The sequence below is a fragment of the Oncorhynchus nerka genome, linkage group LG20, assembly GCF_034236695.1.
Source record: "Oncorhynchus nerka isolate Pitt River linkage group LG20, Oner_Uvic_2.0, whole genome shotgun sequence".
Classification (NCBI taxonomy): Eukaryota; Metazoa; Chordata; class Actinopteri; order Salmoniformes; family Salmonidae; genus Oncorhynchus; species Oncorhynchus nerka.
Window position 1 is genome coordinate 48000644 of NC_088415.1, and position 27747 is coordinate 48028390.

The 27747-nt window shown below is 42.5% G+C and overlaps 1 protein-coding gene across 3 annotated transcripts; it reads right to left on the bottom strand.

The window, feature by feature from the left end:
* Nucleotides 1-1684: 1684 nt before the first annotated feature.
* On the bottom strand, nucleotides 1685-26518 carry LOC115102586 (glucocorticoid modulatory element-binding protein 2-like). Of its 3 annotated transcripts, none has more exons than XM_065005552.1 (9): nucleotides 26413-26518; nucleotides 16144-16217; nucleotides 11018-11142; nucleotides 10705-10808; nucleotides 10111-10268; nucleotides 9955-10029; nucleotides 9282-9419; nucleotides 5118-5240; nucleotides 1685-4938 (listed from the first exon to the last, which is right to left on the bottom strand). In XM_065005552.1, the coding sequence occupies exons 3-9, from the start codon at nucleotides 11123-11125 to the stop codon at nucleotides 4313-4315; spliced, it is 1332 nt and encodes a 443-aa protein (XP_064861624.1). In that variant the 5' UTR covers nucleotides 11126-11142; nucleotides 16144-16217; nucleotides 26413-26518; the 3' UTR covers nucleotides 1685-4312. The 3 variants fall into 3 exon arrangements, with proteins under 3 accessions (XP_064861624.1, XP_029478550.1, XP_029478548.1); XM_029622690.2 differs by lacking the exon at nucleotides 26413-26518 and adding an exon at nucleotides 16790-16926 and having other exon boundaries at nucleotides 9955-9999; XM_029622688.2 differs by lacking the exon at nucleotides 26413-26518 and adding an exon at nucleotides 16790-16926.
* Nucleotides 26519-27747: the final 1229 nt, after the last annotated feature.

Here is a 27747-nt window from a genome sequence, read left to right on the forward strand (position 1 = left end):
AGGCCCAAACCATGATGCTGCCACCACCATGTTTGACAGTGGGGATGGTGTGTTCAGGGTGATGAGCTGTGTTGCTTTTACGTTTTGCATTGTTGCCAAAAAGTTCGATTTTGGTTTCATCTGACCAGAGCACCTTCTTCCACATGTTTGGTGTGTCTCCCAGGTGGCTTGTGGCAAACTTTAAACAACACTTTTTATGGATATCTTTAAGAAATGGCTTTCTTCTTGCCACTCTTCCATAAAGGCCAGATTTGTGCAATATACGACTGATTGTTGTCCTATGGACAGAGTCTCCCACCTCAGCTGTAGATCTATCTCTGCAGTTCATCCAGAGTGATCATGGGCCTCTTGGCTGCATCTCTGATCAGTCTTCTCCTTGTATGAGCTGAAAGTTTAGAGGGACGGCCAGGTCTTGGTAGATTTGCAGTGGTCTGATACTCCTTCCATTTCAATATTATCGCTTGCACAGTGCTCCTTGGGATGTTTAAAGCTTGGGAAATCTTTTTGTATCCAAATCCGGCATTAAACTTCTTCACAACAGTATCTCGGACCTGCCTGGTGTGTTCCTTGTTCTTCATGATGCTATCTGCGCTTTTAACGGACCTCTGAGACTATCACAGTGCAGGTGCATTTATACGGAGACTAGATTACACACAGGTGGATTGTATTTATCATCATTAGTCATTTAGGTCAACATTGGATCATTCAGAGATCCTCACTGAACTTCTGGAGAGAGTTTGCTGCACTGAAAGTAAAGGGGCTGAACAATTTTGCACGCCCAATTTTTCAGTTTTTGATTTGTTAAAAAAGTTTGAAATATCCAATAAATGTTGTTCCACTTCATGATTGTGTCCCACTTGTTGTTGATTCTTCACAAAAAAATACAGTTTTATATCTTTATGTTTGAAGCCTGAAATGTGGCAAAAGGTCGCAAAGTTCAAGGGGGCCGAATACTTTCGCAAGGCACTGTAAACCCAGACTTGGACCACACACACCCTCTCCACCGAATAGAAGGCAGGGGAGGCGAAAGTGATTTCTTTACCACGTTAATCACGGATTCCTTCCAAACCACTCATTGTTGAATTTGAGATTTCCAACTTGTGTAATGTCCACTGACCAATGAGCACTGATACATTGTCTATAATTTTCTCTTCATATGACAAGGATTGCAAAGGATTTGCCAGTCGACATGATGATGATACATTAGAAGTGCCCATCCAAGAAGGCTCAAGGTCATTGGCCATAGATACATTTACAAAATCACATATCTACCGTAACTTTGATTTGACTGACCATGTCAACATCATACACGCGTCTAGCTTGCTAAGATTTTGAAAGTAGGATGTTGACATGGTCAGTCCTTAAAGCTATGGTAGATAAAATCATGTTATGTCATTTGATCTGTGGCCAATGGCCTTGAGCCTTCTTGGATGGGCACTTCTAATGTAAATCTATGGCAGAACCCAAGGGGGCTTGAACTTTCTAGCTCTCCCTGTAGATTTTGCAGTGATGTGTTCTCATTGGTGACAGAACACTGGGCGAATCACGGCACAACTAGAGAACATTACCAACCCCTACGCTGTGTATTTTCTGCTGTCTGACCCTCCACCACAGAGAGCATGGAGCTAAGCTGAAACACCTGCATTTTGGAGATGCCTTACTCAAGAAAGCAAAAAAAAGAGACCATGTTTGTAGGCAGCTTTATTAACGGTTTATGTTTTACATTCTTTGCAAACTGATGTGTGACAAGTATTAAATGCCAAAATAACATGCAAAAACAGGCAACACATTTTTTTTCTTCTAAGCCCCGAATGATGGGTCGCCACTGGCTACAATAGAAAAAATCCCCCACAAAATGTAATCCAATGGACATCTTGCCATTCACCTTGTAGTGCCAAAGGTGACCAAACACGTAAATACACACATCTTTGGGCACTGCCAACAACCTGTGACCCTAAACGTCTTTAAGTGTCAAAGTTGATCATCTCATTTGATACATTTTTTTTTTTTTTTAAGACTTGTGGTTCTGAGACAACTGCAATATTTCAACAAACGAGAAGAACACCAACATCAGCAAAAACATGGCCTACAGGCCTGCAGCATAGCGAACAGAGGATGATGAGGACCTTTGGTGTTTTCATTTATAATCCATGTTCAATACGTTTCTTAAAATCAATCACCCAACTAAATGGAATGCTGATGAGTGAAATTGGCACTAGCACCATCTTGTGGACGAGTAGCCCTACATTGCCAAGAGGACAGCGTGGAGCATTGGACATTGTGGAGTACCAATGCAGATAGGCTCGTGGTGCATTTCAGCATCATGGAGCGCCTTTCATTGCATTCACAATCATGAGTCAGCTCGAATGATTCACATTGAATAAACTGTTGTAGTCTTTGAAGTTCAGCGATTTGATTCTTGAAATTGGCATTACGATCAAAATGTTTTGAACTTTGAACATAAAGTTCCCATCACGAAAGGGAAAATCAAACTCAACATTCACGGTTGATGCCATCTGATTTAATTTGCTCTATGCACCCAAAACCAAGTGCAACACACCTGTCAGCAGTCACTGGCCAAAGATGAGTATCTGGATAACAAGAAAACAAATGTAAAATATACTGTATCCGTAAAATTCATATAGGTTCATAACTTTTGTGAAATAGCAAAGTTGAAAAATATGGCAAGTAGAAATCACAACTGGATGGTCTTCAGAGATAGATGGGAGGGGTTGAGGGGAGCTGAAGGCTGGAACTAAAAATAAACAAAAGATAACTATTGTAAATCCTAAACTGGGTGGTTCGAGCACTGAATGCTGATTGGTTGACAGCAGTGGTATATCAGACCGTATACCACAGGTATGACAAAACATTTAATTTTACAGCTCAAATTACATGAAGGTACCTCGGGGGTTTGTGATATGGCCAGTATACAGCCTGTATCCGGGCACTCCGTGTTTTGTTGTGCGTAAGAACAGCCCTTAGACATGGTATATTGGCCATATACCACTCCTCCTCGGGCCGTATTGCTTAAATATACTGCGTCTGTAAAATATATATAGTATGTCAGCTTGGACATGTATAAGCTGGAAGTTGAAGCCTAGGTGTAGTTGTCCATTAGTTTACTCCAATTAGTGGAGGTAGGGTTAGGGGAAAATAATAAAGGAATATCTGGAGAAGCAAAATAAACCCTTCAGCACTCCCTACCGGCATGTTCTGATATCAAGGTGTGGGGCTAGTAGCATATTAGAGACAGGTCTGAAAACATGCATAGTAAACATTGGCTATTGTAACAGACCGATGCAGTACAATAACAGCTTTCAGAGCGTGTAACAAGCATGAGTAAGTTTAAATAGAAAAACTGTGTAAAAACAGGGCCATATACAAACTTAAGCTTACCTACAGTATTTCATTGCAGCGCGACCAGACGGAGAGTTTAACAGTCATGTAGCCTAGCTTGTATGCTTGCCCATCAAGCGAGGGCCATGATCATGTGGACTCACTGTTTGTTCAAGGTTGCATTTGATTTGCCCTCTCATGATCCATGTCATTTAAGTTAATGAGAAGACTGAAATTCACAACTCAATGCCTTTTCTGCTCAGAAGAAATGTTACACAAAGCTATTAAAAAGTTGATTTCATGGTGAATTGAACAACTGGTTTAGAAATAAAAACAAATGCCAAATACTTCAAGTTTTCCAGTAATGTCTAGATTTAAGAATTTATACAATTAATTTACAGAGTACACTGACAAGTTCAACAAAACCACCAGTTTGTTCACTTTTCATTTGTTCAAAAATATTAACTATATAATAAAATGCATTGTAATATTGAACAAAAAGTTATATACAGTTATTAAATGTTGAAAAGGAAAAACATTCTGATGTTGAAAGATTGTAGAATTTACATTTTTAGCACAATGTAAAGAGAATGTGAACATGGCACCTACACCCCAGTGAAAATGGACACCTGAGAAGAACTAAGATCATGGCTTTTGAGCAGAGTCGGCATCTACTTGCATGATTATAAAAATATACACTTATGAATTCCAAACTCAATTCTGCAGACATTTTCACCTCTATACACACACACACACACACACACACACACACACACACACACACACACACACACACAGTGTGCTTTGAGTAAAATGAGCAGTGCATGTAGTTATACATTTTAAGTAATCTTTACTGATATGGGTCCTTCATAGTTCAACACCACTAGACCTAGGCACTGGTTCCAGTACTTGCACTCCAAACCAGTGAGGAGTCCCCAACGTGTTTTTAACACTACAGGAGGAGTACATCTCTCTAACTCTCCACCGTCTCCTTCGCCTCCTGCTCCTCAGTCTCTGGTGCCACACCATCCTGCACATGAACCTCCACCCGTCTCCCCAATGCTGTGACCACTGCTGCCGTGCTCTGCAGTGCGTTGTTACCCATAGGTACTGCCATCATGGTAGTGGTGCCCTGGGCCGTGCCCCCAGCCAGGCCCTGTAGCTGGGTGCTCAACGCGGCAGGCAGCGTGATCAGCTGATAGCCTGAGCTGACCATCTTGACGAAGGCTGATGGTGCGGGTGCACCCTCCTGAACGGCGGCGGCCGTGGAGAGTACAGTCAGATTGGAGGCATCTGGCCCCAGCTCGCCCGTGGGGGAGGTCAGCACCGTGTAGGTCTGCTGGCCGGCACCGGCTCCCCCTATCGAGAGCACTTTGCACCCAGCAGGTAGGCCTGCCAGCTGGGTGAGGGGCAGGGTGATCTGGGTGGGGGCACTGGACATAACGGCAGGGCCTGAGACAGCGCGGGTGAGGCGTGGGCGTTTGGGCGTGGACGGCACGGCCACGGGAGTTAGGGTCATGAGGACGTTGTTGAGGTGTTGGGATTTGCTCTTTAACTCCTTGGCACGTTTCCTGTGCTCGTCACACTGCTGCTCCAGAGCTACGGAAAAAGACGGGCCAAACTTAATATACAACGCTAAACCGTAACATTTCACATTATTTGCAAAAAGGAGCTGCTTCTAAGCCAGCTGCAACGAAAATAGTGACATCTAGGAAATCCTCATAACACATGGCTCAATGGCAAAATAATGAAAATGTTATTGTGAGAATTTAACTCACCGACAAGACTGCGTGAATACTGCTCCCTGTGTCGGTCCATCTGGCTCTTGTGACTGGCGAGCACCTTCTTAACCAAGTCGAGCATGCCGAAGTTCTGCACTATATTGTTCAGCAGCACAGCATCTGCGAAGACATAGTCCAACACAGAGAGTAGGAGCATGAAAAGTCAAGATTGAAGTGAGAATGGCATTAGGACAGCAGAAAAACAGATCCCACATGACTAAATTCAACGAATGGGGGAAACAGTTCTGAACAAAGTCCTTATTTAAGTTTCAATTTTTGTTTTAGCACATAACATACAAGCAGAACCATCTTTGTTTATTTTGTCTAATTATAAGACCCTCCCAGGTGTTAAAACAAAAATCCCATGACTGAAACTTAAGGTCAATTGCAGATCAATTATCAATTATCTGTGGGGCCAAGTTAAGTTAAAAAGAAGGTAATGACCATCAAATCAGGCTTTAAGTGACTTGTTAGGGCTCGGGTCCTTTTATCAGAATTTCCGCCTGACAGAAGTGCCCAAAGTAAATTGCCTGTTACTCATTGTCGTTGGCGGTGCCCAAAGATGTGCGGCTGGCTTCCGGGTTAAGTGAGCACTGTGTCAAGAAGCAGTACGGCTTGACACGGCCGTGTTTCGGATGACACATGGCTCTGGAGAAAAAAGGGGTAAAAGTACCAAAAAAGAAAAAGAAAAATACATATGTAGAAACAAGGATGATCAATGGAAACAGGATGCCCCTGAGCTCAATTTCAAGTCTCATAGCAAAGGGTCTGAATACTTATGCCAATAAAGTCATGTTTTTTTAAAACAATTTTTATACATTTGCAAACATAAAAAAAAAAGGTTTTCATTTTATCATTATGAGGTATTGTATAGAAAAATCATCCGTTTTAGAGTAAGGCTGCAGCTTAAAATGTGGAAAAAGTAAAGGGGTCTGAATACTTTCCGAATGCACTGTATACACAAAAGTATGTGGATACCCCTTCAAATGTGGCCAGTGGAATGTTGTCCCATTCCTCTTCAAATGGCTGTGTGAAGTTGCTGGATATTGGCGGGAACTGGAACACGCTGTCGTACATGTCGATGCAGAGCATCCCAAACATACTCAATGAGTGACATGTCTGGTGAGTATGCAGGTCATGGAACAACGGACATTTTCTGCTTCCCGGAATTGTGTACGGATCCTTGCGACATGTGGCCATGCATTATCAAGCCGAAACATGAGGTGATGGCGGTGGATGAATGGCATGACAATGAGCCTCAGGATCTCGTCACGTTATCAGAAAACGTGTCGCCCACACGGCACCATCGACACCGTCTGCCATCTGCCTGCTACAGTTGAAACCAGGATTCATCTGGCGTGCCAGTGGCCATAGAAGGTGAGCATTTGCCTATTGAAGTCAGTTATGACACCAAACTGCAGTCAGTTCAAGACCCTGACAGTTTGTGCAGAAATTCTTTGGTTATGCAAACCCGTGTTCTGCGGTTTTGAGGCTGGTTGGACTTACTGCTAAAGTCTCTAATACAATGTTGGAGGTGGCTTATGGTTGAGAAATTAACATTCCATTATCTGGCAACATCTCTGGTGGACATTCCTGTAGTCAGCGCGCAATTGGCATACTCCCTCAACTTGAGACATCTGACATTGTGTTGACAAAACTGCACATTTGAGAGTGGCCTTTTATTTTGTGTCTCTAGCACAAGGTGCACCTGTGTAATGGTCATGCTGTTTAACCTTTCTGGGAAGGGAGTTCCGCTAGCGGAACACCTGGCCTACAGACAGTGAAATTGCAGGGTGCCAAATTCAAACAGAAATGTCATGATTAAAATTCCTCAAACATTCAAGTATTATCCACCATTTTAAAGATAAACCTCTTGTTAATCCAACCACAGTGTCCGATTTCAAAAAGGCTTTACGGCGAAAGCACACCATGCGATTATGTTAGGACAGCGCCTAGCCACAAAAAAAAGCCAAGGGGAGGTGTCACAAAAGTCAGAAATAGCGTTAAAATTAATCACTTACCTTTGATCTTCATCTGGTGGCACTCACAGGACTTCATGTTACACAATAAATGTTTGTTTTGTTCGATAAAGTTAATCTTTATGTCCAAAAACCTCATTTTTGTTTGCGCATTTAGTTCAATAATCCATATGCACAAAGCGCAGACACAACATCCAGACAAAAAGTAAAAAAAGTTCCATTAAAGTTAGTAGAAACATGTCAAACAATGTCTGTAATCAATCTTTAGGATCTTTTTTATCATAAATATTCAATATTATTTCAACCGGACAACAAGCGTTGACAATAGAAAAGAAAGAACCAACAACGCGCGACAAACAACTCAAGCCACTTACGCTGAGTGGTCTTATTCTCTCCCCTTTCACAATAGAAGCCTGAAACAACTTCTAAAGACTGTTGACATCTACTGGAAGCCTTAGGAAGTGCAATCTGACCCCATAGACACTGGATATTGGATAGGCATTCACTTAAACTACAAACCTCAGAATTTCCACTTCCTGGTTGGATATTTCTCAAGTTTTCACCTGCCATATGAGTTCTGTTATACTCACAGACATTATTTTAACAGTTTTAGAAATGTTTAGTGTTTTTTAATCCAAATCTACTAATTATATGCATATCCTAGCTTCTGGGCCTGAGTAACAGCCAGTTTACTCTGGGCACGCTTTTCATCCAAACTTCCCAATGCTGCCCCTTATCCCAAACAGGTTTTAAACAGCTTCTTCATATGCCACACCTGTCAGGTGGATCAATTATCTGACAAAGGGGAAATGCTCACTAACAGGTTGTTTCCAAGATGGTGTAGCAGTCAGACGTGTGTTTTTGTCTTGTCCCGTCCTGCACATATCATTTTCATCGTATATATATATATATATATATATTTTAATCTCACTTTCCATCTACGGACTGAATATACTCTCCTGCAACCCGCCTCACCTAATGTGGTACGGATCTGCTATTTTTATACTTTAGAACCGGGACCCCCTTCAGAAGCTAGCCAGCTAACGAGCTAGTAATCATTTAGCCACTGCTAGCGGTCCTCACCGTTAACTCAGACATCAGCCAGCCTCAACCCAGTCAATTCCTGCCAGTCTGCACAGCGCGATATCAGCCCAGAGCATATCGGACTGCTTTTTCTCTACAACATCTCCGGATTCCTACCGCAAGCTCTGAACCTTTACACCGGATCATCACAGCTAGCTAGCTGCTATCCGAGTGGCTACTCCTGGCTAACATCTCTGTCCCAAAGCAAGCACCAGTTAGCCTGGAGCTAGCCTGAAGCTAGGCCCATCTCCCGGCTAACCAAAGAGGTCCACCAGCCAATTATTGGGCTACAATACTTATTTTGCCAATTGGCCTGGACCCTGGATCACGACTGGTCTGCCGACGTAACCATCCGAGGTGGTCTCAACAGGCTCTTGCATTGCGATGTCGCCGGATGCCCATCTGCTAGCCCCGGCCCACTAGCTGTCTGAATCGCCATGTCTCCAGCTCGCCTAGCGTAGCAGTGACTACGGAATTGGCTCCCTGAATCATCTAGTGCTACTCATTGGACCCTATGATCACTCGGCTACACATGCCTCTCCCTAATATCAATATGCGCACCAGCTGTTTTTGACAAAACGACACATACCCCCACCCCTCGTCTTACCAGAGGTAGCGTCTCTGTTCTTCCGGTGCATGGAAAATCCCGCTAGCTCCACATTGTCCGTATCTTCGTTCAGCCACGTCTCGGTGAAACATAAGATGTTACAGTTTTTAATGTCCCGTTGGTAGGATAATCTTAAATCGTAGGTCATCAATTTTATTTTCCAATGATTGCACGATAGTCTTTTCTTCACGTAAAAGGCATGGATCTGGGCCTATTCCAGTGAAAGCAGGATGTCAGACTCGATAAAGGAAAAAGTTTCTTCCAGTCCGCAGTGAGTAATCGCTGTCCAGAAATTATTTTCGGTCATAAGAGACAGTAGCAGCAACATTATGTCCACAATAAGTAAAAAACAAGTTATACAAAACGCAAAAAAAAAAAAAAAAATAGCACAATTGGTTGGGAGAATGTAAAACGTCAGCCATGTTCTTCGGCGCCATCTTATATTATACACACACACACACAGATCATTTAATTGAGAGAAGCTCCACTGACCATTGACCTGCAGGGGAGGCTCGGTGATGCGCTCCTGCATTCCCTTTAGCACCTCCTGAATCTCCTTCTGGAAGTCCTCCACCACTTCCTCCAGCAACCCAGCCTCCTTCAGACCCCTCCAGAAGGTCACAGAATCCTCTGAAACAAAGCAAGGGCAGGAATTTGACGAACTGACTTGTTGGAAAGGTGGCATCCTATGACGGTGCCACGTTGAATGTCACTGAGCTCTTCAGTTAGGCCATTCTACTGCCAATGTTTGTCTATGGAGATTGCATGGCGGTGTGCTAAATTTTATACACCTGTCAGCAACAACTGTGGCTGAACTAGCCAAATCCACTAATCCGAAGGGGTATCCACATACTTCTGTGTATGTATGTATGTGTGTACGCATGACCCATATATAGGTTGACAAGTTGAATTAGGTGGGCTAGCTGTGGAATAGTTCAAATACATGGAACGTCTGCAGGTGCCCAAAGAGATTTGAAAACCTCTACAGTAAAAAGAGATTGATTAAGAGAATAAGTGTACATCATGATCACAATTATAACTGTCAACAGATCTAAGTGCACTGTCATGTGACTGGAAAAGCAGTGGGGCCATTACGCGATTGAGTGTCTGATTATTGAACGTTGAACGTACGAATTTCTAAGCAAAGTGGTCAGTTAAAACTCACCTCCTATGGCCGTGACCCATTCCGTGGTGTCGTCTGATGATACCTCTGTTGGAAACATGGCCGGTGATCCGTTCACTAGAATGACATCATGGTAAGCTTTGAACACCTCAAATGTTACACAATCCTTTCCAAAGACTAGGATGTGAGAGTGTTTACCGTCAGATAAGGAAGGAGTGACAGGAACATATTCGGTGGCCTGCTGGCTGCTGAGTGACACTCTGGTCCCCACCAGGTCAATCTTAGTACTGCGGCAGGTGTTGGAGCACACCTTGGAGTGCTGGTAGAAATCCAACTCGCCTGAGTCCATGATTTTCCTATGGGGAATTATATCATAATTATATCATAATCAGCTGCCAGACAGCATCAGAGAAAGTCTTATCTCCCGACAAAGTGCAGTTCATTAGGGCATGCAATGGGAAACTATTTAAAACATTTTTCAACTGAAAGCAAAAATAAGCATTTCTTATTCAGTCCAGATAGACCCTTCCCTGTTTCAGCCCATTTGAAACATGACCCAGGCCTTACTAAACTTGTGCCATGGAAGCACCCTTCATTTATTTTGTGTTACAGTGCCATCGTGTGGCACATTTCAGAACTGCAAAATGATTGATAATCCATTTTGCAGACTGACAGTGTGAACTTAGTGTGAACTTAGAGAACTCTACTCAATTCTTGCATGGAGAACCATACGGTTCACATTGTAAATTCTTTGTGAAAATCCAAGTTTGCATCCCTTTCGAAGCCACTGACCTGATCATAGTGCCGTTCACGCGAATGGCTCTCTTCCAGTCCTTCAATGTAGATTTCCCAGCCAGATAGACAAATTCCTTGGGACTGATGAGATGCTCATTGAACTGGAACAGAGATTGACCCCGATGACAAGTTCAACCTGTTTTTTTTCTTTGTTTAGGGCCAAATGAACATGACCTGGTACCTCCATGGTTCCTCTCTTTGTGCGCATATCATGGTGATAATAAACCCCAAAATGATTATTCTATATGACTGTGAAAGGCTGAGTTGAACTTGGCTAAAATGGCTAAAAAGTGGGTTAAATCAGACATACTTGGACACATTTGATGTTGATGCCAGGGCAAACAAACTTCTTCCAGACCAGGGTGCCCTTCACATCCCCACAAGTGATTGGGTAGACCAAATCAGCTTCCACATCCATCTCTTCTGACAGCTTCACTGCTCAGACAGAGAGGCAGATTACAAACCAGCATTTAATTAATTTGATCATTTAAGACATGCACACAGCCACTTTACAAAAACAAAGTGATGGTTTAGGGAAGTAGAATGGCGCCGGAGGGGATGGCTGACGTTTTACAACTGTGCTATTTTGTTTTTTTTTGCAACTTATTTTGTACATAATGTTGCTGCTACCATCTCTTATGACCGAAAATAACTTCTGAATATCAGAACAGGGATTACTCCCCTCGAACTGGAAGAAACTTTTTCCATTAACGAGTCCGACATGAAGGATATACTGCTTTCTTGGGAACAGGCCCAAATCCACATAATTTGCATGAAAAAAAAAAAGACTGGAGAAAAAGAGGGCGGAAGTCAGGCTGCCTTCTGAGAAATTGTAGGCGAGCGAGTAAACCCTCACTGCCTTCCGTTCGATTGGCCAACATGCAATCATTGGAAAATAAAATCAATGACCTAAAATCAAGATTATCCTAAAAACGGTACATAATATCTTGTTTTTCACATTGTCATGGCTGAACGATGATACAGATAATATAGAGCTGGCAGAATTTTCCATGCACCAGCAAGACAGAGAAGCTACGTTTGGTAAGACGAGGGGTGGGAGTGTGTGTCTTTTTGTCAATCACAGCTGGTGTGCGATGTCTAATATTAAAGAAGTCTCTAGGTATTGCTCAGCTGAGGTAGAGTAATTATGATAGTGTGGTCTACAGCCTATCTATATTATTCGTGACTGTCTATTTACCACAGAAAAAGACTATGCTGGCACTAAGACACCACTCAACCAACTGTATAAGGCTATAAGCAAACAAGAAAATGCACATCCAGAAACAGCGTTCCTAGTGGCCGGGGAGTTTAATGCAGGCAAACGAATCCATTTGACCTACATTTCTACCAGCATGTCACATTTCTAACCAGAGGATCACCTTTACTCCACACACAGAGATGCATACAAAGCTCTCCCCTGCCCTCAATTGGGCAAATCTGACCATAATTATATCCTCCTGATTCTTGCCTACAAGCAAAAACTAAAACAGGAAGTACCAGTGACTCGCTCAATACGGAAGTGGTCAGATGACATGGGTGCTTCGCTACAAGACTGTTTTGCTAGCACAGCCTGGAATATATTCCGGGATTCATCTAATGGCATTGAGGAGTATACCACCTCAGTCACCGGCTTCATCAATAAGTGCATCAACGACTTCCTCCCCACAGTGACCGTACGTACATATCCCAACCAGAAGCAGTGGATTACAGGCAACATCCGCATCGAGGTAAAGGCTAGAGCTGCCGCTTTCAAGGAGCGGGAGACTAATCCAGACGCTTATAAGAAATCCTGCCATGCCCTCAGATGAACCATCAAACAAGCAAAGTGGCAATACAGTATTAAGATTGAAACCTACTACACCAGCTCTGACGCTCGTCGGATGCGGCATGGCTTGAAAACTGTTACGGACTACAAAGGGAAACCCAGACGCTTCCCTGACCGATTCTGTAATACCTACATGTTTCAAGGAGACCACAATAGTTCCTTTGCCCAAGAAAGCAAAAGCAACCTGCCTAAATGTTTACCGCCCCGTTGCACTCACGGTAGCCATGAAGTGCTTTGAAAGGCTGGTCATGCCTCACATCAACAGCATCCTCCCGGACACCCTAGACCCACTCCAATTCGCATACCGCCCCAACAGATGTCACAATCTCAATCACACTCCACACTGCCCTTTCTCACCTGGATAAAAGGAACACCTATGTGAGAAGGCTGGGGCGGCAGGTAGCCTAGTGGTTAGAGCGTTGTACTAGTAACCGAAAGGTTGCAAAATCGAATCCCCGAGCTGACAAGGTAAAAATCTTTCATTGAGACAGCCTATAGGGAGGAGGTCAGAGACCTGGCAGTGTAGTGCCAGGACAACAACCTCTCCCTTAATGTGAGCAAGACAAAGGAGCTTATCGTGGACAACAGGAAAAGGCGGGCCAAACAGGCCCCCATTAACATCGACGGGGCTGTAGTGGAGCGGGTCGAGAGTCTCAAGTAGAGGTCGACCGATGGCATGGCTGATTAATTAGGGCAGATTTCAAGTTTTCAGAACAATCGGTAATCAGCATTTTTGGACGCCAATTACATTGCATTCCACGAGGAACCTACGTGGCAGGCTGACCACGCGAGTGTAGCAAGGAGCCAAGGGAAACTTATAAAAAACAATCAATCTTCACATAATCACTAGTTAACTACACATAGTTGATGATATTACTAGGTTAACTAGCTTGTCCTGCATTGCATATAATCAATGTGGTGCCTGTTAATTTATCGAATCACAGCCTACTTCGTCAAACGTGCTTTTTTCATGAATGCGCATTTGTTAAATCACCCAATCGTTGCACGAATATACCTAACCATAAACATCAATTCCTTTCTTAAAATCAATACACAGAACTATATATTTTTTGAAACCTTCATATTTAGTTCAAAGAAATGAATGTTAGCAGGCAATATTAATTAGGGAAATTGTGTCACTTCTCTTGCGTTCATTGCACGCAGAGTCAGGGTATATGTAACAGTTTGGGCAGCCTGGCTCGTTGCGAACTAATTTGCCAGAATTTTGTATAATTATGACAAAACATTGAAGGTTGTGCAATGTAACAGCAATATTTAGACTTAGGGTTGCCACCCGTTCGATAAAATAAGGAACGGTTCCATATGTCACCAAGAATAAATGTTTTGTTTTCAATATGATAGTTTCCAGATTTGATCATATTAATGACCAAAGACTCGTATTTCTGTGTTTATTATATTCTAATTAAGTCTATGATTTGATATAGCAGTCTGACTGAGCAGCTCGTAAGCATTTATTCAAACTTTACTGCGTTTGCCAGCAGCTCTTAGCCATGCTTGATCACAGTACTGTTTGACTTCAAGCCTATCAACTCCTGGGATTAGGCTGGCAATATTAAAGTGCCTATTAGAACATCCAATAGTCAAAATGTATATGAAATACAAAATGGTATAGAGAGAAATAGTTGACACATCATAATTCCTATAATAACTGCAACCTAATATTTCTTAACTGTGAATATTGAACCACCAGCTTTCATATGTTCTGAACAAGGAACTTAAACGTTCTTTTTCACATGGCACATATTGCACTTACTTTCCTCTCCAACACTGATTTTGAATTATTTCAACCAAATTGAACATGTTTCATTATTTATTTGAGACTAAATATATTTTATTTATGTATTATATTAAGTTAAAAGAAGTGTTCATTGTTCATTCAGTATTGTTGTAATATATATATAAAAATCTGCTGATTAAAACTCTTTTTTTGGGGGTCCTCCAAGATTCGGTTATCGGCGTTGAAAAATCATAAAATCGGTCGATCTCTAAATTCAAGTTCCTTGGTGTCCACATCACCAACAAACTAACATGGTCCAAACACACAAAGACAGTCGTGAAGAGGGCACGACAACACCTTTTCCCCCTTGGGAGACTGAAAAGATTTGTCATGGGTCCCCAGATCGTCAAAAAGTTCTACAGCTGCACCATCGAGAGCATCCTGTCCGGTTGCATCACCGCCTGGTATTAGCAACTGCTCAGCATCTGACCATAAGGTGCTACAGAGGGTAGTGCGTACGGTCCAGTACATCACTGGGGCAAAGCTTCCTGTCATCCAGGACCTATATACTAGGCGGTGTCAGAGCAAAGCCCCCAAAAATTGTCATTGACGCCAGTCACCCAAGTCAGACTGTTTTCTCTGCTACTGGAGCACCAAGTCTAGGACCAAAAGGCTCCCTAACAGCTTCTACCCCCAAGCCAAAAGACTGCTGATCAATTAAATCAAATGGCAACCGAACTATTTACATTGATCACCCCCCCATTTGTTTTTACACCGCTGATACTCGCTGTTTATTATCTATGCATAGTCACTTCACCCCTATCTACATGTACATATTACCTTGACTAAGCTGTACCCCTGCACATTTACTCGGTACCAGTACCCCCTGTATATAGCCTTGTTATTTTATTTCTTTACTTTTGTTTACTGGTCAATATTTTCTTAACTCTTTCTTGAACTGCACTGTTGGTTAAGGGCTTGTAAGTAAGCATTTCACGGTAAGGTCGACACGTTGTATTCGGCGCATGTGACAAATAAAGTTTGATTTGAATTTGATTGTTAGTTTGATAGGCCTGCCTCGAGGGACAATGAATAAGTTAGAGAAATTTGTACAGCAGAACTAGCTGTGCCCTTTGGTACAGGGGATATTATTTATTATAAATGCAATATGAATACCGCTAGAGAAGTTTCCAAACAGTCGGTCACAAACATCACAGAGTTATGTTTAGATTCATCATCAAGCTCATGGCAGTGACAATGTCCTGATCAGCATATAACTTCACACTTTACCTTAGGCTCCTTCAGTCCATTATTAGGCAAACATTATTCCTTATAGTCCAAGGACCTTACATGTTCTGTTTAGAAACGAATTGTCTCTGGCAGCCAAAAACTCCATCTAAACATGAATTGATTCTCATATTGTGGTACGGTTCTAGAACAAAGCCACATATGCTTTCATATCACATCAAAATGATTTAAAATGCTAAATACACACTTACTGTACACTGTTTTAACACAGTTGCAGCCGAGTGGTTGAGTGACAACACATTTGTGGTGTCAGTCTTCGGTTTACACACAGGTGTTTGGAGACACATATAGCTAATTAGCACAGGTAGTCGACTGTCTTTCATTTGTTTTCCGTAAACAAGCGCTGCAACATGGAACTAGGGCAGTGTGGGAACCCTATAAAAAAAGGTGTCGTAATAAAACCTTTTATTGATTGTTGCTGATATGGAGGATATGTTCCTTCGGTTTCCAAAACCGTACCGCAAGTGATGAGTGTTAATGTTTAGAGCAAGTGTCGGGGATCTAAACAAACCTCCCCGGCCAGAATAGGTGCTAAAGGTAGTTTGCATGAATGGGTTAACTTTACCTAGGATTGCCTCCTTTGTCACAGTGATGGTGGCGTCGGTTTCTGACTCCACGCTTCCATCTGTAAGTTCCTCCCTGAATAGATAGAGAAACTCCAATAAGCCATAGACAAAGCTCAGTGAGTGTTAAAAATCAAAGACAATATGCAGCACCCCAGATGAGAGGGGACAGATACTATCAAGCGTACCACTACCAAAGACTAGACTATGTCCATCTTTGGTTGTGGTACGCTTGATTACAAACCTACTACCACCACTAGGTTTGACCTTTTGAATATATGTAACCTGATGAGGAACAACTCATCAAATAGTCTTATGTAACATAAGGCCAGTGGCGGCTGCTAAGAGGACGGCTCATAACGGCTGGAACAGAGCGAACGGAGTATCAAACACATGAAAAAAATATGTATTTGATACAATTCCACTCATTCCGTTCCAGACATTACCATGAGCCCGTCCTCTCCAATTAAGGTGCCACAAACATCCTGTGGCATAGGGCTAAGGGGTATCACTGACTCAAAGTGACTGAGGTTTGTGTGTATGGTAAACACACAATTAACTCACTGTTTTAGGCTTTAATACTTCCCTGATTGGTCTGGAGAAGCGGTCATGGGACTTTCATCTCAATGTGTGTGTACCACCACTCACCCTGCCTGGGTCAGCTCTGTAGCCACCAGCACAGTCTTCACCACCTCTGCATCCGAGCCCTCCCCTGCTCCATCCGGCGTTGTCACGACTACCACCTCCTCCACATTAACATTGACCTCAGATGATGCCATGGGGAGGGGGGGTGTCAGGTCTCACTGAGTGAAACAGACACAGTTCTGTGCTAATGATGAAATTTGACATTCCAGAGTACATCTCCCTTCAATGTCTTTTAGGCTGGTTTAGCTTGCATGATATATGGGGTGGGCTATTATTAGTAATTGAAAGAAGTGTACTAGGTCTCTTCACTATGGCTACCACCAACTGGCCTTTCAGGGGTGAATGATCATACTTCTGCCTAGGCCACCGTTTGGCAATGTAAACTAGTTAGTAGGGACGTAACAATTCACGTCGGTCCCTGGTTCAAATGTTTAAGATATGAGTGCATCAGTCTGCAGTCCCCGAACAGATCTAAAATGTAGCATGCGTCGGTCAGAAAAATCACCAGTTCACAAAATAATTATCATATTAGGCTCTTTTAACCATCCAAAAATACCTAGTCTTTTGTGACAACTGATGCATTCTCTCCTTCAGCGTCGAACTGAGCATGTAACTGTGCTGACAGTAATTGATCAATAAGTCATTTTGCATTCCAAACAATGCCAAGCAATATCAGTTGCCTAGTTAAACTGTGTACTGTACGCTCCGCTGACCAACAAGAGGTAGGCCGTGCGTCCCCTTGAGCATTCAAAATGTTTGTAAAATGGCTTGCGCAATATTAGGCTTTATTAGTTGAGTGACAACCAATGCAATTTGTTAGGCTATTATCAAATGCACTGTTAGTGTTTTAGCAGAATAAAGTATCCTAAGCAACCTTCTGATTGGGGCTTAGTTTAGTTTTGCTTTAAACCATAACGATGGGCAACTTTGATGGGGGTGGGGGCACAAAAAAATCTGAACTCAATATGTGGGGCTGCAGTTGCTCACAAGTCTGATATCTGAGTGAGACCGACTAACAAAAATGGTGGCCCCCCGGCCTGTATTCGGCCATGATAACAAGCTTATATAGCTGGCCACTAAACTAACTTAGCAATAAATAATCAAATGTTGCTGACATGGGCTAATTGAGAGAAAGAGAGAAACTGCTAATGCACAATGTCATGACGTTGGCCTGGGGGTAGGTTTATGACAGTCATAAATATCTCTCCCCCTTTTTCCTCTCTCTATCCTACTGATGTGACATTTGAAAATCCCTTGGTTAACATAGAGATTCTGGGAAATTCAGAAGGTGGGGGGAAATTAACCATATTTTGGTAATCCGACCAGTTGAAAATACGAGTTGGTACTTAATGAATAGGATGTCAGTTCGGTTGTCATCTGAGACATTCTCATCAATGATATCAATGATAGGATGACAAACTCTACAGTGGAAAGTGTACACATTATGGTTATCAGATTCACATGGAATTGTTGTGTAATTTAAAATGTTTGAATATAAAATTGGTGAAAAGATTAAATGTAATTTTAGCTTCCAAATGAGAGATTTGGGTTTTCATAAGGTTAGGGCTCTGCTCAATCAGTGACCCGCCCCTGTGAAGAGACATGGGCTATAAAACTATGAAACACACCCTTCTCTCCCTCCACTATATAAAAGCCTTGACGAAAATGTAACCTCCTGTTCCGGGTACATTAGGATGACGATCCGATGTCAGAAGGGTTCAGATAATAACTACAGAGTGAAGCCAACCTCACTGTGAGCTTTGGTTGCGAATGGTATGAACTTTGAACTCTTATTCGCTACAGAAGTGATACCTCCTAGCCGTTGAGTTAGCAGCGGCCGCTGTAAATGTGGGCTAGGAGAGGACAGACAGAGTATCCTGCCTACCACACAACGACGACACTACAACGTTTCCCGTTCACCACCAGAGACACTCTCCAAAGGATGGAAGAACTCTTGGGCAACTCGGCCTTCCATCTACCACCAACCTATTGAAGCGCAGCTCAGAGTAAATATTCATTGCATTTTCCTTTTCCAAATGGGCAGTAATTTAGAATGCATAAGATACTGTATTTATGATGGAGACATCTCTTCTCCCTTTGTTCTTCAGTCTTTCCACTCTTTCACTTAAACCCAACCCCCCTTTTCTTTGTGTAACCAGCTGTCATATCTGTTCCGTCCACTAGGGACATTTTCCTTTATGACGTCATTTGTAATCAAGGTATGATTCATTCTGTGTGATTAATTAGGTATTTAGTAAATAAATAATTAAACCCAATTGTGTATTGCTCAATTTAACTTGTTAGCCAGGTTTCGTGAAGATATCCAAGAATTTACAACTTTCAGAGGAGACTGAAATAAGGTGACGATTATAATATTGACTGCTATTGATGTAAAATATTACTAGGTCCATAAGAGTTTATTCGGAAGATAACAGCTCTATAAATATTATTTCGTGGTGCCCTGACTTTCTAGGTAATTACATTTACATGATTAGCTCAATCAGTTAATATTCATTACAGAGAAAGGATTTTATAGAATAGCATGTCATATCACTTAATCCGGCATAGCCAAAGACACGACAACAACCCAATTTTGAATTTGCGTATTTTACCTTTCTAACTCGCAACAGTAAGTTAAGGCTCTGACTGAGTTCCTAAATAAATAAATATATTTGTGGAAATTTATCCGAGGGCTTTCAAAAAGGGGGACCATTTGCTTTAAACAATCAGTGTACATGTTATTTTTTCTATATACAGGGTAAAGTTGATAATTTCATAACGAGGACAGCAATCACTTCTGCTAGCACGGTGAAAGCAAGAGAAAAGTTCACTCCGTAAAAACTTCCAAACGGTCTAAACAAGGGGGGTCAAACTCAGTTTGACCAGGGCCTAGTGTCTGCTAGTGTCTCAGTTTGACCAGGGCCTAAATCTGCAGCAGTGTGTAACAAAATTGCACATTTTAGAGCTCTCAGGTGAAGAAATGCTCACTAACAGGATTTACATTTCTGCACAAAATTAGAGAAATAAGCTTTTTCTGCATATGGAACATTTTTGGGATCTGTTATTTCAGGCTCATTAAATATGGGACCAAAACTTTTAATTATAAACGCAAAATGTTTGTTCCGTGTATATTCACTGCCTACGTCAAAGCTCATTTTTTAAGATAAATATTGACACATTGCTAGCTCAAAAACACTGAATCTGCAAAACATTGCAAATTAATTAGTGGCTCAGCTCAGGTGTTCATCAGAGGTTCCCAAAAACGTTTGGCCCTCAATAGGCCTGGGCCGTATACCATAAACCGATACTGATGCACGGACCAGTTTAGGATTTTACTTGACCTTTTATAAAATGGTATTTGAATGTTTTATTTTTTAATGTGATGAATGTGTCCATTTTTATAGTTGACTTCGCTACCTGAGTCATCCCCCTCCGCTCTCGCTATATGCCGCTTTCCACACAGAACTAGCCCGCCCCGTCACTCAAGGAGCGCATTTGTTGTTCCATTTGTTGTTCCTCGTGTTCAGTCTCTGCAGCACGTCTTTTCTTATGTTGGCCCTAAATCTTGTTAGCCGCTAATGCTAATCACTAGCTAGCTAATAAATTTACTAAATCAGAGCAAACGTAAATAGCTATACAGCCTAAGGCTATTTCAGTGATGGTATAGACCTACCACTGCATGTTTTATGTGCAACAGTATCTTCTAAATCAAAAGAATAGGTAAAGCAAGAATATGTTAGCTACATGAAGTAGCTAAGAGAAACCATCCAATGTAGCCAAAGATTATAGGTCCCTCTAGGAAACATTTGTCGACACTTTGGTTCCTACCCTGTCACAATAACTCCTCCCTGGCACTGTATTCAAAGTGCCCACTATTATACTACAGAATTAGAATAATCATTCTATTTCCATGATTCCAACAGTCCACCCAAGTGAACACAATCGCTACATTATGGTTAAAAATAAGGCCTAGATTGTTTGCTCATATTGTACAGCCCTGTGTGGCAGTGTGGAAATGACTTCAAAAAAATAAAGTATAGGGCCTCCCGGGTGGCACAGTGGTTAAGGGCGCTGTACTGCAGCACCAGCTGTGCCATCAGAGACTCTGGGTTCGCGCCCAGGCTCTGTCGTAACCGGCCGCGACCGGGAGGTCCGTGGGGCGACGCACAATTGGCCTAACGTCGTTAGGGAGGGCTTGGCCGGTAGGGATGTCCTTGTCTCATGGCGCACCAGCGACTCCTGTGGCGGGCCGGGCGCAGTGCGCGCTAACCAAGGTTGCCAGGTGCACGGTGTTTCCTCCGACACATTGGTGCGACTGGCTTCTGGGTTGGATGCGCGCTGTGTTAAGAAGCAGGTTGGTTGGTTTGTTTATCGGAGGACGCATGACTTTCAACCTTAGTCTCTCCCGAGCCCGTACGGGAGTTGTAGCGATGAGACAAGATAGTAGCTATTAAAAACAATTGGATACCACGAAATTGGGGAGAAAAAATAAAAATAAATAAAAAATAAAAAAGTATAAGAAACGAAGAAATTGATAAATGCTGAAGGTGCACGAATCAGAATGGAAATCACCTAGAATGTATGTCTTGTCACGCACTACTCAAAGCGTAGTTAAAACTTGTATTATTCAAAAACATAAAATACCGTTAAATGGTTTAATTTATTTTAAATACTGTGATAGCCCTAGCCCACGACCCAATTTTGATATCTGAACATTCTCACGTCCCCAACCATTATTTAAGATCCAATATTTACTTTATTTGGGGCCATGGCAGTCAATTGAAAAACATCCTAACAGTATGTCTCTTATGACAGTTTAGTCTGACATAATGCATCATAACTCACCACCACTAATGAGACGGCTGTGCTTGATGCATGCCGCGTCGGAGATTCTCAAAGTTAGGGGGCCTGGTTGACAGTGCGCAGCTCATCGCTAGTGGTATAGTGGTCTATTCAACCTGGATTGATATTTGTTTTTAAATGCAGACGAGAGCACAGAGTTCTTTCAAGACAACTGGGCACTCTGACAATTACGAGGCCAAATCATGACATCTGATCTTCAGGTTGGAAAGTCAGAGCTCTAGAAAGAGGCTCAAGTTCCCGGGTTGGAATTCCGAGTTGGATGACAGTTCAAATCTTGTTCCCCCCCCAGTCGGAGCTTGATTTTCCCAGTTGAACGTGGCAATCATCAGAGAGAGACGGTGGGGTATTCCCTTTGTGGCAGGAACCAAACTCCTCTGTAGTGACCCATGAATGCATTCAGTCACATGACAGCTCAATCAGCTGTTTGATTTGACTTACTGGCATGTCAACTGGGCCAGGATCACAGTCAAACAGAAAGAATGACTTATTCTGAATCCACTAATTCAGTCACTCACCTGTAGAATGTTTTTGTATTTAACCTGCATGCTTGCATTCAGTTTCCCCAAATATGTACAGTACCAGCCAAAAGTTGACTCACCTACTCATTCAAGGGTTTCTTAATTTTTTTATTACTATTTTCTACATTGTACATTCTATTTGACCAGGAGAGTAATGAGTACTGCATCAGATGATCTGGCCCCCACAATCTCCAGATCTCAACCCAATTGAGATGGTTTGAGATGGAGTTGGACCACAGAGTGAAGGAAAAACAGCCAAGTGTTCAGCATGTGGGAACTCCTTCAAGACTGTCGGAAAAGCATTCCACTATCATTGTTGAAAAACAAACGATAGTGGGACTAAGCGCAAACCAGATGGGATGACATTTTGCTGCAGAATGCTGTGGTAGCCATGCTGGTTGTGCCTTGAATTCAAAATAAATCAATGACAGTGTCACCACCCCACACCATCACACCACCTCCTCCATGCTTCACGGTGGCAACCACACATGTGGAGATCATCTATTCACCTACTCTGCATCTCACAAAGAAACAGCTTTTGGAAGAAAAAAATACAACTCAGACCAAAAGGACACATTTCCACCGGTCTAATGTCCATTGCGCTTGTTTCTTGGCCCAAGCAAGTCTCTTCTTATTATTGGTGTCCTTCAATATTGGTTTCTTTACAGCAATTCGACCATGATGGCCTGATTCACACAGTCTCCTCTGAACAGTTGATGTCTGTTACTTGTACTCTGAAGAATTAATTTGAAATACAATCTAAGGTGCAGTTAATGGCCAATTTCTGACGCTGGTAACAGTTATCATATCGCTTGATGTTTTCCCCACCTGTGGACGTCGGGCCCTCATACCACCCTCATGGAGTCTGTTTCTGACTGTTTGAGCAGACACATGCACATTTGTGGCCTGCTGGAGGTCATTTTGCAACACGCTTGGCACACCCGTATTTGGGGAGTTTCTCCCATTCCTCTCAAGCTCTGTCAGGTTGGATAGGGAGCGTCGCTACACAGCTATTTTCGGGTCTCTCCATGTTCGATCGGGTTCAAGTCCAGGCTCTGGCTGGGCCACTCCTGGACATTCAGGGACTTGTCCTAAAGCCACTCCTGCTTTGCCTTGGCTGTGTGCTTAAGGTTGTTGTCCTGTTGCAAGGTGAACCCTTGCCCCAGTCTGAGGTCCGTAGCAGGTTTTCATCAACGATCTCTGTACTTTGCGCCGTTCATCTTTCCTCGATCCTGACTCCCAGTCCCTGCCACTGAAAAACATCCCCACAGCATGATGCTGCCACCACCATGCTTCACTGAAGTAATGGTGCCAAGTTTCCTCCAGACTTGACACTTGGCATTCAGGCCAAAGAGTTCAATCTTGGTTTGGTCAGACCAGGGAATCTTGTTTCTCATGGTCTGAGAGTCCCTTAGGAGCCTTTTTGCAAACTCCAAGTGGGATGCCATGTGCCTTTTACTGAAGAGTGGCTTCAGTCTGGCCACTCTACCATAAAGGCCTGATTGGTGGTGTGCTTCAAAGATGGTTGTCCTTCTGGAAGGTTCTCCCATCGCCACAGAGGAACTCTGGAGCGCTGTCAGAGTGACCATCGGGTTCTTGGTCACCTCCCTGACCAAGGCCCTTCTCCCCAGATTGCCCAGGCGGCCAGCTCTAGGAAGTCTTGGTGGTTCCAAACTTCTGATGGAGGCCACTGTGTTCTTGAGGATCTTCAATGTTGCAGACATTTTTTGGTACCCTTCTCCAGATCTGTGCCTCGACACAATTCTGTCTCTGAGCTCTACGGGCAACTCCTTCGACCTCAAGGCTTGGTCTTTGCTCTGACATATAAGGTCCCCCAGTTGACAGTGTATAGACAGGTGTGCCTTTCCAAATCATGTCCAATCAATTGAATTTACCACAGGTGGACTCCAATCAAGTTGTAGAAATATCTCAAGGATCATCAATGGGTCTGAATACTTCTGTAAATAAGGTATTCATTTTTTATATTTAATACATTTGCAAACATGTCCTAAATAACTTTTATTATGGGGTAGTGTGTGTATATTGATAAGGCCATTTTATTTAAATCTGTTTTCGAAAAAAACTCTGACCAGACCGCACGCCAGACGTCTGCCATTGTGCGCATGTTGATTTTGTCCCCCCACACCAGACGCAATCAGGACAAGCAGTTTGAAATATCAAAACAAACTCTGAACCAACTATAAACATTTTGGGACAGGTCAAAAACCATTAAACATTTATGGCAATTTATATAGATAGCTTGCTGTTGCTAGCTAATTTGTCCTGGGATATAAACATTGGGTTGTTATTTTACCTGAAATGCACAAGGTCCTCTATTCTGACAATTAATCCACAGATAAAAGGGTAAAAGTTAAGTTTCTAGTAATTTCTCCTCCTTCAGGCTTCTGACTTTAAATTGCGGTTTGCAACCAACTTTAAGGTGCATTCTCACCACCGACTGGAGTGTGGACATCAGTTCATCTTTCATTCACCCATGTGGGTATATGCTCCTAAAAACCAATGAGGAGATGGTATATGCTCCTAAAAACCCACGTGTCAATGAGGAGATGGGAGAGGCAGGACTTGCCAAGTTCTATTTTAGCACCTGACTATGCAGACGCTTGCACGCAGTGTGGGTGCAATGATTGCATGACATGTTTGTGGACATTTATTTTACTACGCTCGCACACTCAACGTGTGCAGTCCGGTCAACATGTACGGCTGTAACGTAAAAAAAAATGTGGAAAAAGGGAAGGGGTGTGAATACTATCTGAATGCACTGTAGACACACACACAAAAGAATGTGGACACCGCTTCAAATTAGCAGATTTGGCTATTTCAGCCACACCCATTGCTGACAGGTGTAAAAAAATCAACTAAACACACAGCCATGCAATCTCCATAGACAAACATTGGCAGTAGAATGGCCCATACTGAAGAGCTCAGTGACTATCAACGTGGCACTGTCATAGGATGTCACTTAACACTACAGCATACAATGACATTCTAGACAATTCTGTGCTTTCAACTTTTTGGGGGAGGCCCTTTCCTGTTTCAGCAAGACAATGCCCTCGTGGACATAGCAAGGTCCATAGAGAAATTATTGGTCGAGATCGGTGTGGAAGAACTTGACTGGATTGCTCTGACCTCAACCACAATGCGTCACCGGAGGCAAACTAACTGCCCTCCATGACACCTACAGGACCCAACGTCACAGGAAGGCCAAAAGGATCATCAAGGACAACAACCACCCAAGCCACTGCCTGTTCACTCCGCTATCACCAAGAACGCGAGGTCAGTACAGGTGCATCAAAGCTGGGACCGAGAGACTGAAAAACAGCTTCAATCTTAAGGCCATCAGACTGCTAAACAGCAATCACCAACTCAAGAGGCTGTTGCCTACATTGAGGCCCAATCATTGGCCACTTTAATAAACGGGTCACTAGTCACTTGAAACAATGACACTTTAAATAATATTTACATATCTTACATTACTCATATGTATATACTGTATTTTATACAGCCATCGCTCATCCATATATGTACATATTCTCATTCACCCCTTAGTATTTGTGTATTAGGTAGTTGTTGGATTACTTGTTAGATATTACTGCAGTCATAACTAGAAGCACAAGCATTTCGCTACACTCGCATTACCATCTGCTAACAATGTGTATGTGACAAATAACATTTGATGAAACTTGAATTGGCTGAGCCAGAATCGTCTTGAAAAGGGAAATATGTACATGCCTACTAAGTAGTTAGGGATGAATATTATGTAGAGGGACTGACCAACAAACTAAGACATTTGGAATCAACGCTATTGAACCAACTAGATGTTACATATAACGTTAGTTCTTCTCATTGCAGTTTTTGTGCTGTAGCTACAACATTATTCATGGTATAAGAAGCTAGTTGGGTGGCTAAGTTTAGCATGTCAAGCCAGGCCCAAACAAGGCATAGAGATACTTGTTGTACTATGGCTATGGCGCACTAGCTGGATAGTTCACTAAATTAGCGGATCCATACACTGACATTTCATTTTAAACTGAGCTTCACAGTTAACGCACAGCGAGCCAAAGCCAGCGATCTACGCCGTGGGGATGAAATAACGTAGCACGTTACGACGGCCCGAGCGAAGCGTCCAGTGTTTACGTTCTGCTGCGTCGTGAGGAGCAGTTGCTTGCTAACAACAGAGGCACACATATGCCTGTTTTATAGTACTGTAAACCTTGCTCGTCTTACCTTTTTCGGAAATGGCTGCCGTTGTAGTGGTCAAGAATAACGCTAACGTTGCTCAAAGTTCACGAGCGTAGGTTATGGCGCAGTGGATGGTTACGTGAGCCAGATGTTTCACCGAATGTATAAAGCTGAAGCATCCGGTTCCACTCACCACCAAATATGGTAAGGAGAGGAAGCCCAGTGTCCGGCAGTTAGAGAAGAAGGCGCGAGATTGAACTGGGCTGACGAACGTTCTGCTGATTTTCTTATTGAAGAAAAGTCCGATCTGAATAAATGTTTTTGTTCCCAAATCTAAAATATGTTACGAACAGAGTGCATTATGTTCTGTATACGTGACCCTTTGCCAAAGAAAAAAAATGGCGTTGTTTACAAGAAGTGGACGAGCGAATTGAGTTATTGCACATGTGCACTTCACGGTAGTGATGGGCATTCCGGATTTTTTCAGTGAGCAGGCTCATTTGGCTCAGCTCTCCAAAAACAGCCCGCTCTTTTGGCTCCCAAACGGCTCTTTAAAAAATATATGTTTAGTATTTTTTCAAATCAAACAGTTTGCGATAGTTTGACTATGATTAGTGTTAAAACAATTATAATTAAATTATTAAATGAAATCATACTGTAATGACCTGACTAGATCATAAATGAACAATTGTCCAGACAGAGGCTTGAGTTTGCGAATTGACGGTTTATTGAACCAACTTTACACAGGCTACTGTTTGGGCCGTAGCACACGCCAAATAGATGACAGATAACCCACAAGCCAATCGTGACCTTCTCTTGTGAAGCCCAGACGTAAGAGAGAGAGAACAAAGGCTGAACCTGGTCTTAACTTCCAATGCCCAACCCCCCTCCACGCCACTCCGCCAACCACCAGGATGCCCGGCATCAGAACATTCCAGGCATTCCCGTGATTGGCAGATAGCAGGTTGATTGACATGTCGGACCCCGCGAACACCGGGTACTGGTCAGTACAACACAACCACCTCCTAGCCTAGCACATAACACACAGCTGTCTGTGCGGGTCGCTACAATACTCTACCTTAACCACAATGTATTTAAAAATGCATTTGTTTGTTATGAAAAATAATGCTATTAAACATTTGCATTTAATAAAGTATAACTTTGCATTTAAAGTGCATATAAATCTAGCGATTCAAAATGAATACAATCTGAACAGCATAATAGATTTTTGCACCATATCAAAGAAAAATAAATAACAATTTGCAAAACTGCAGCTTCCCACAAATTGAAATAATTGTAAAAAAGAAGGATGCTAATTACACTTTTTTATTTTTGTTATTTCACCTTTATTTAACCAGGTAGACCAGTTGAGAACAAGTT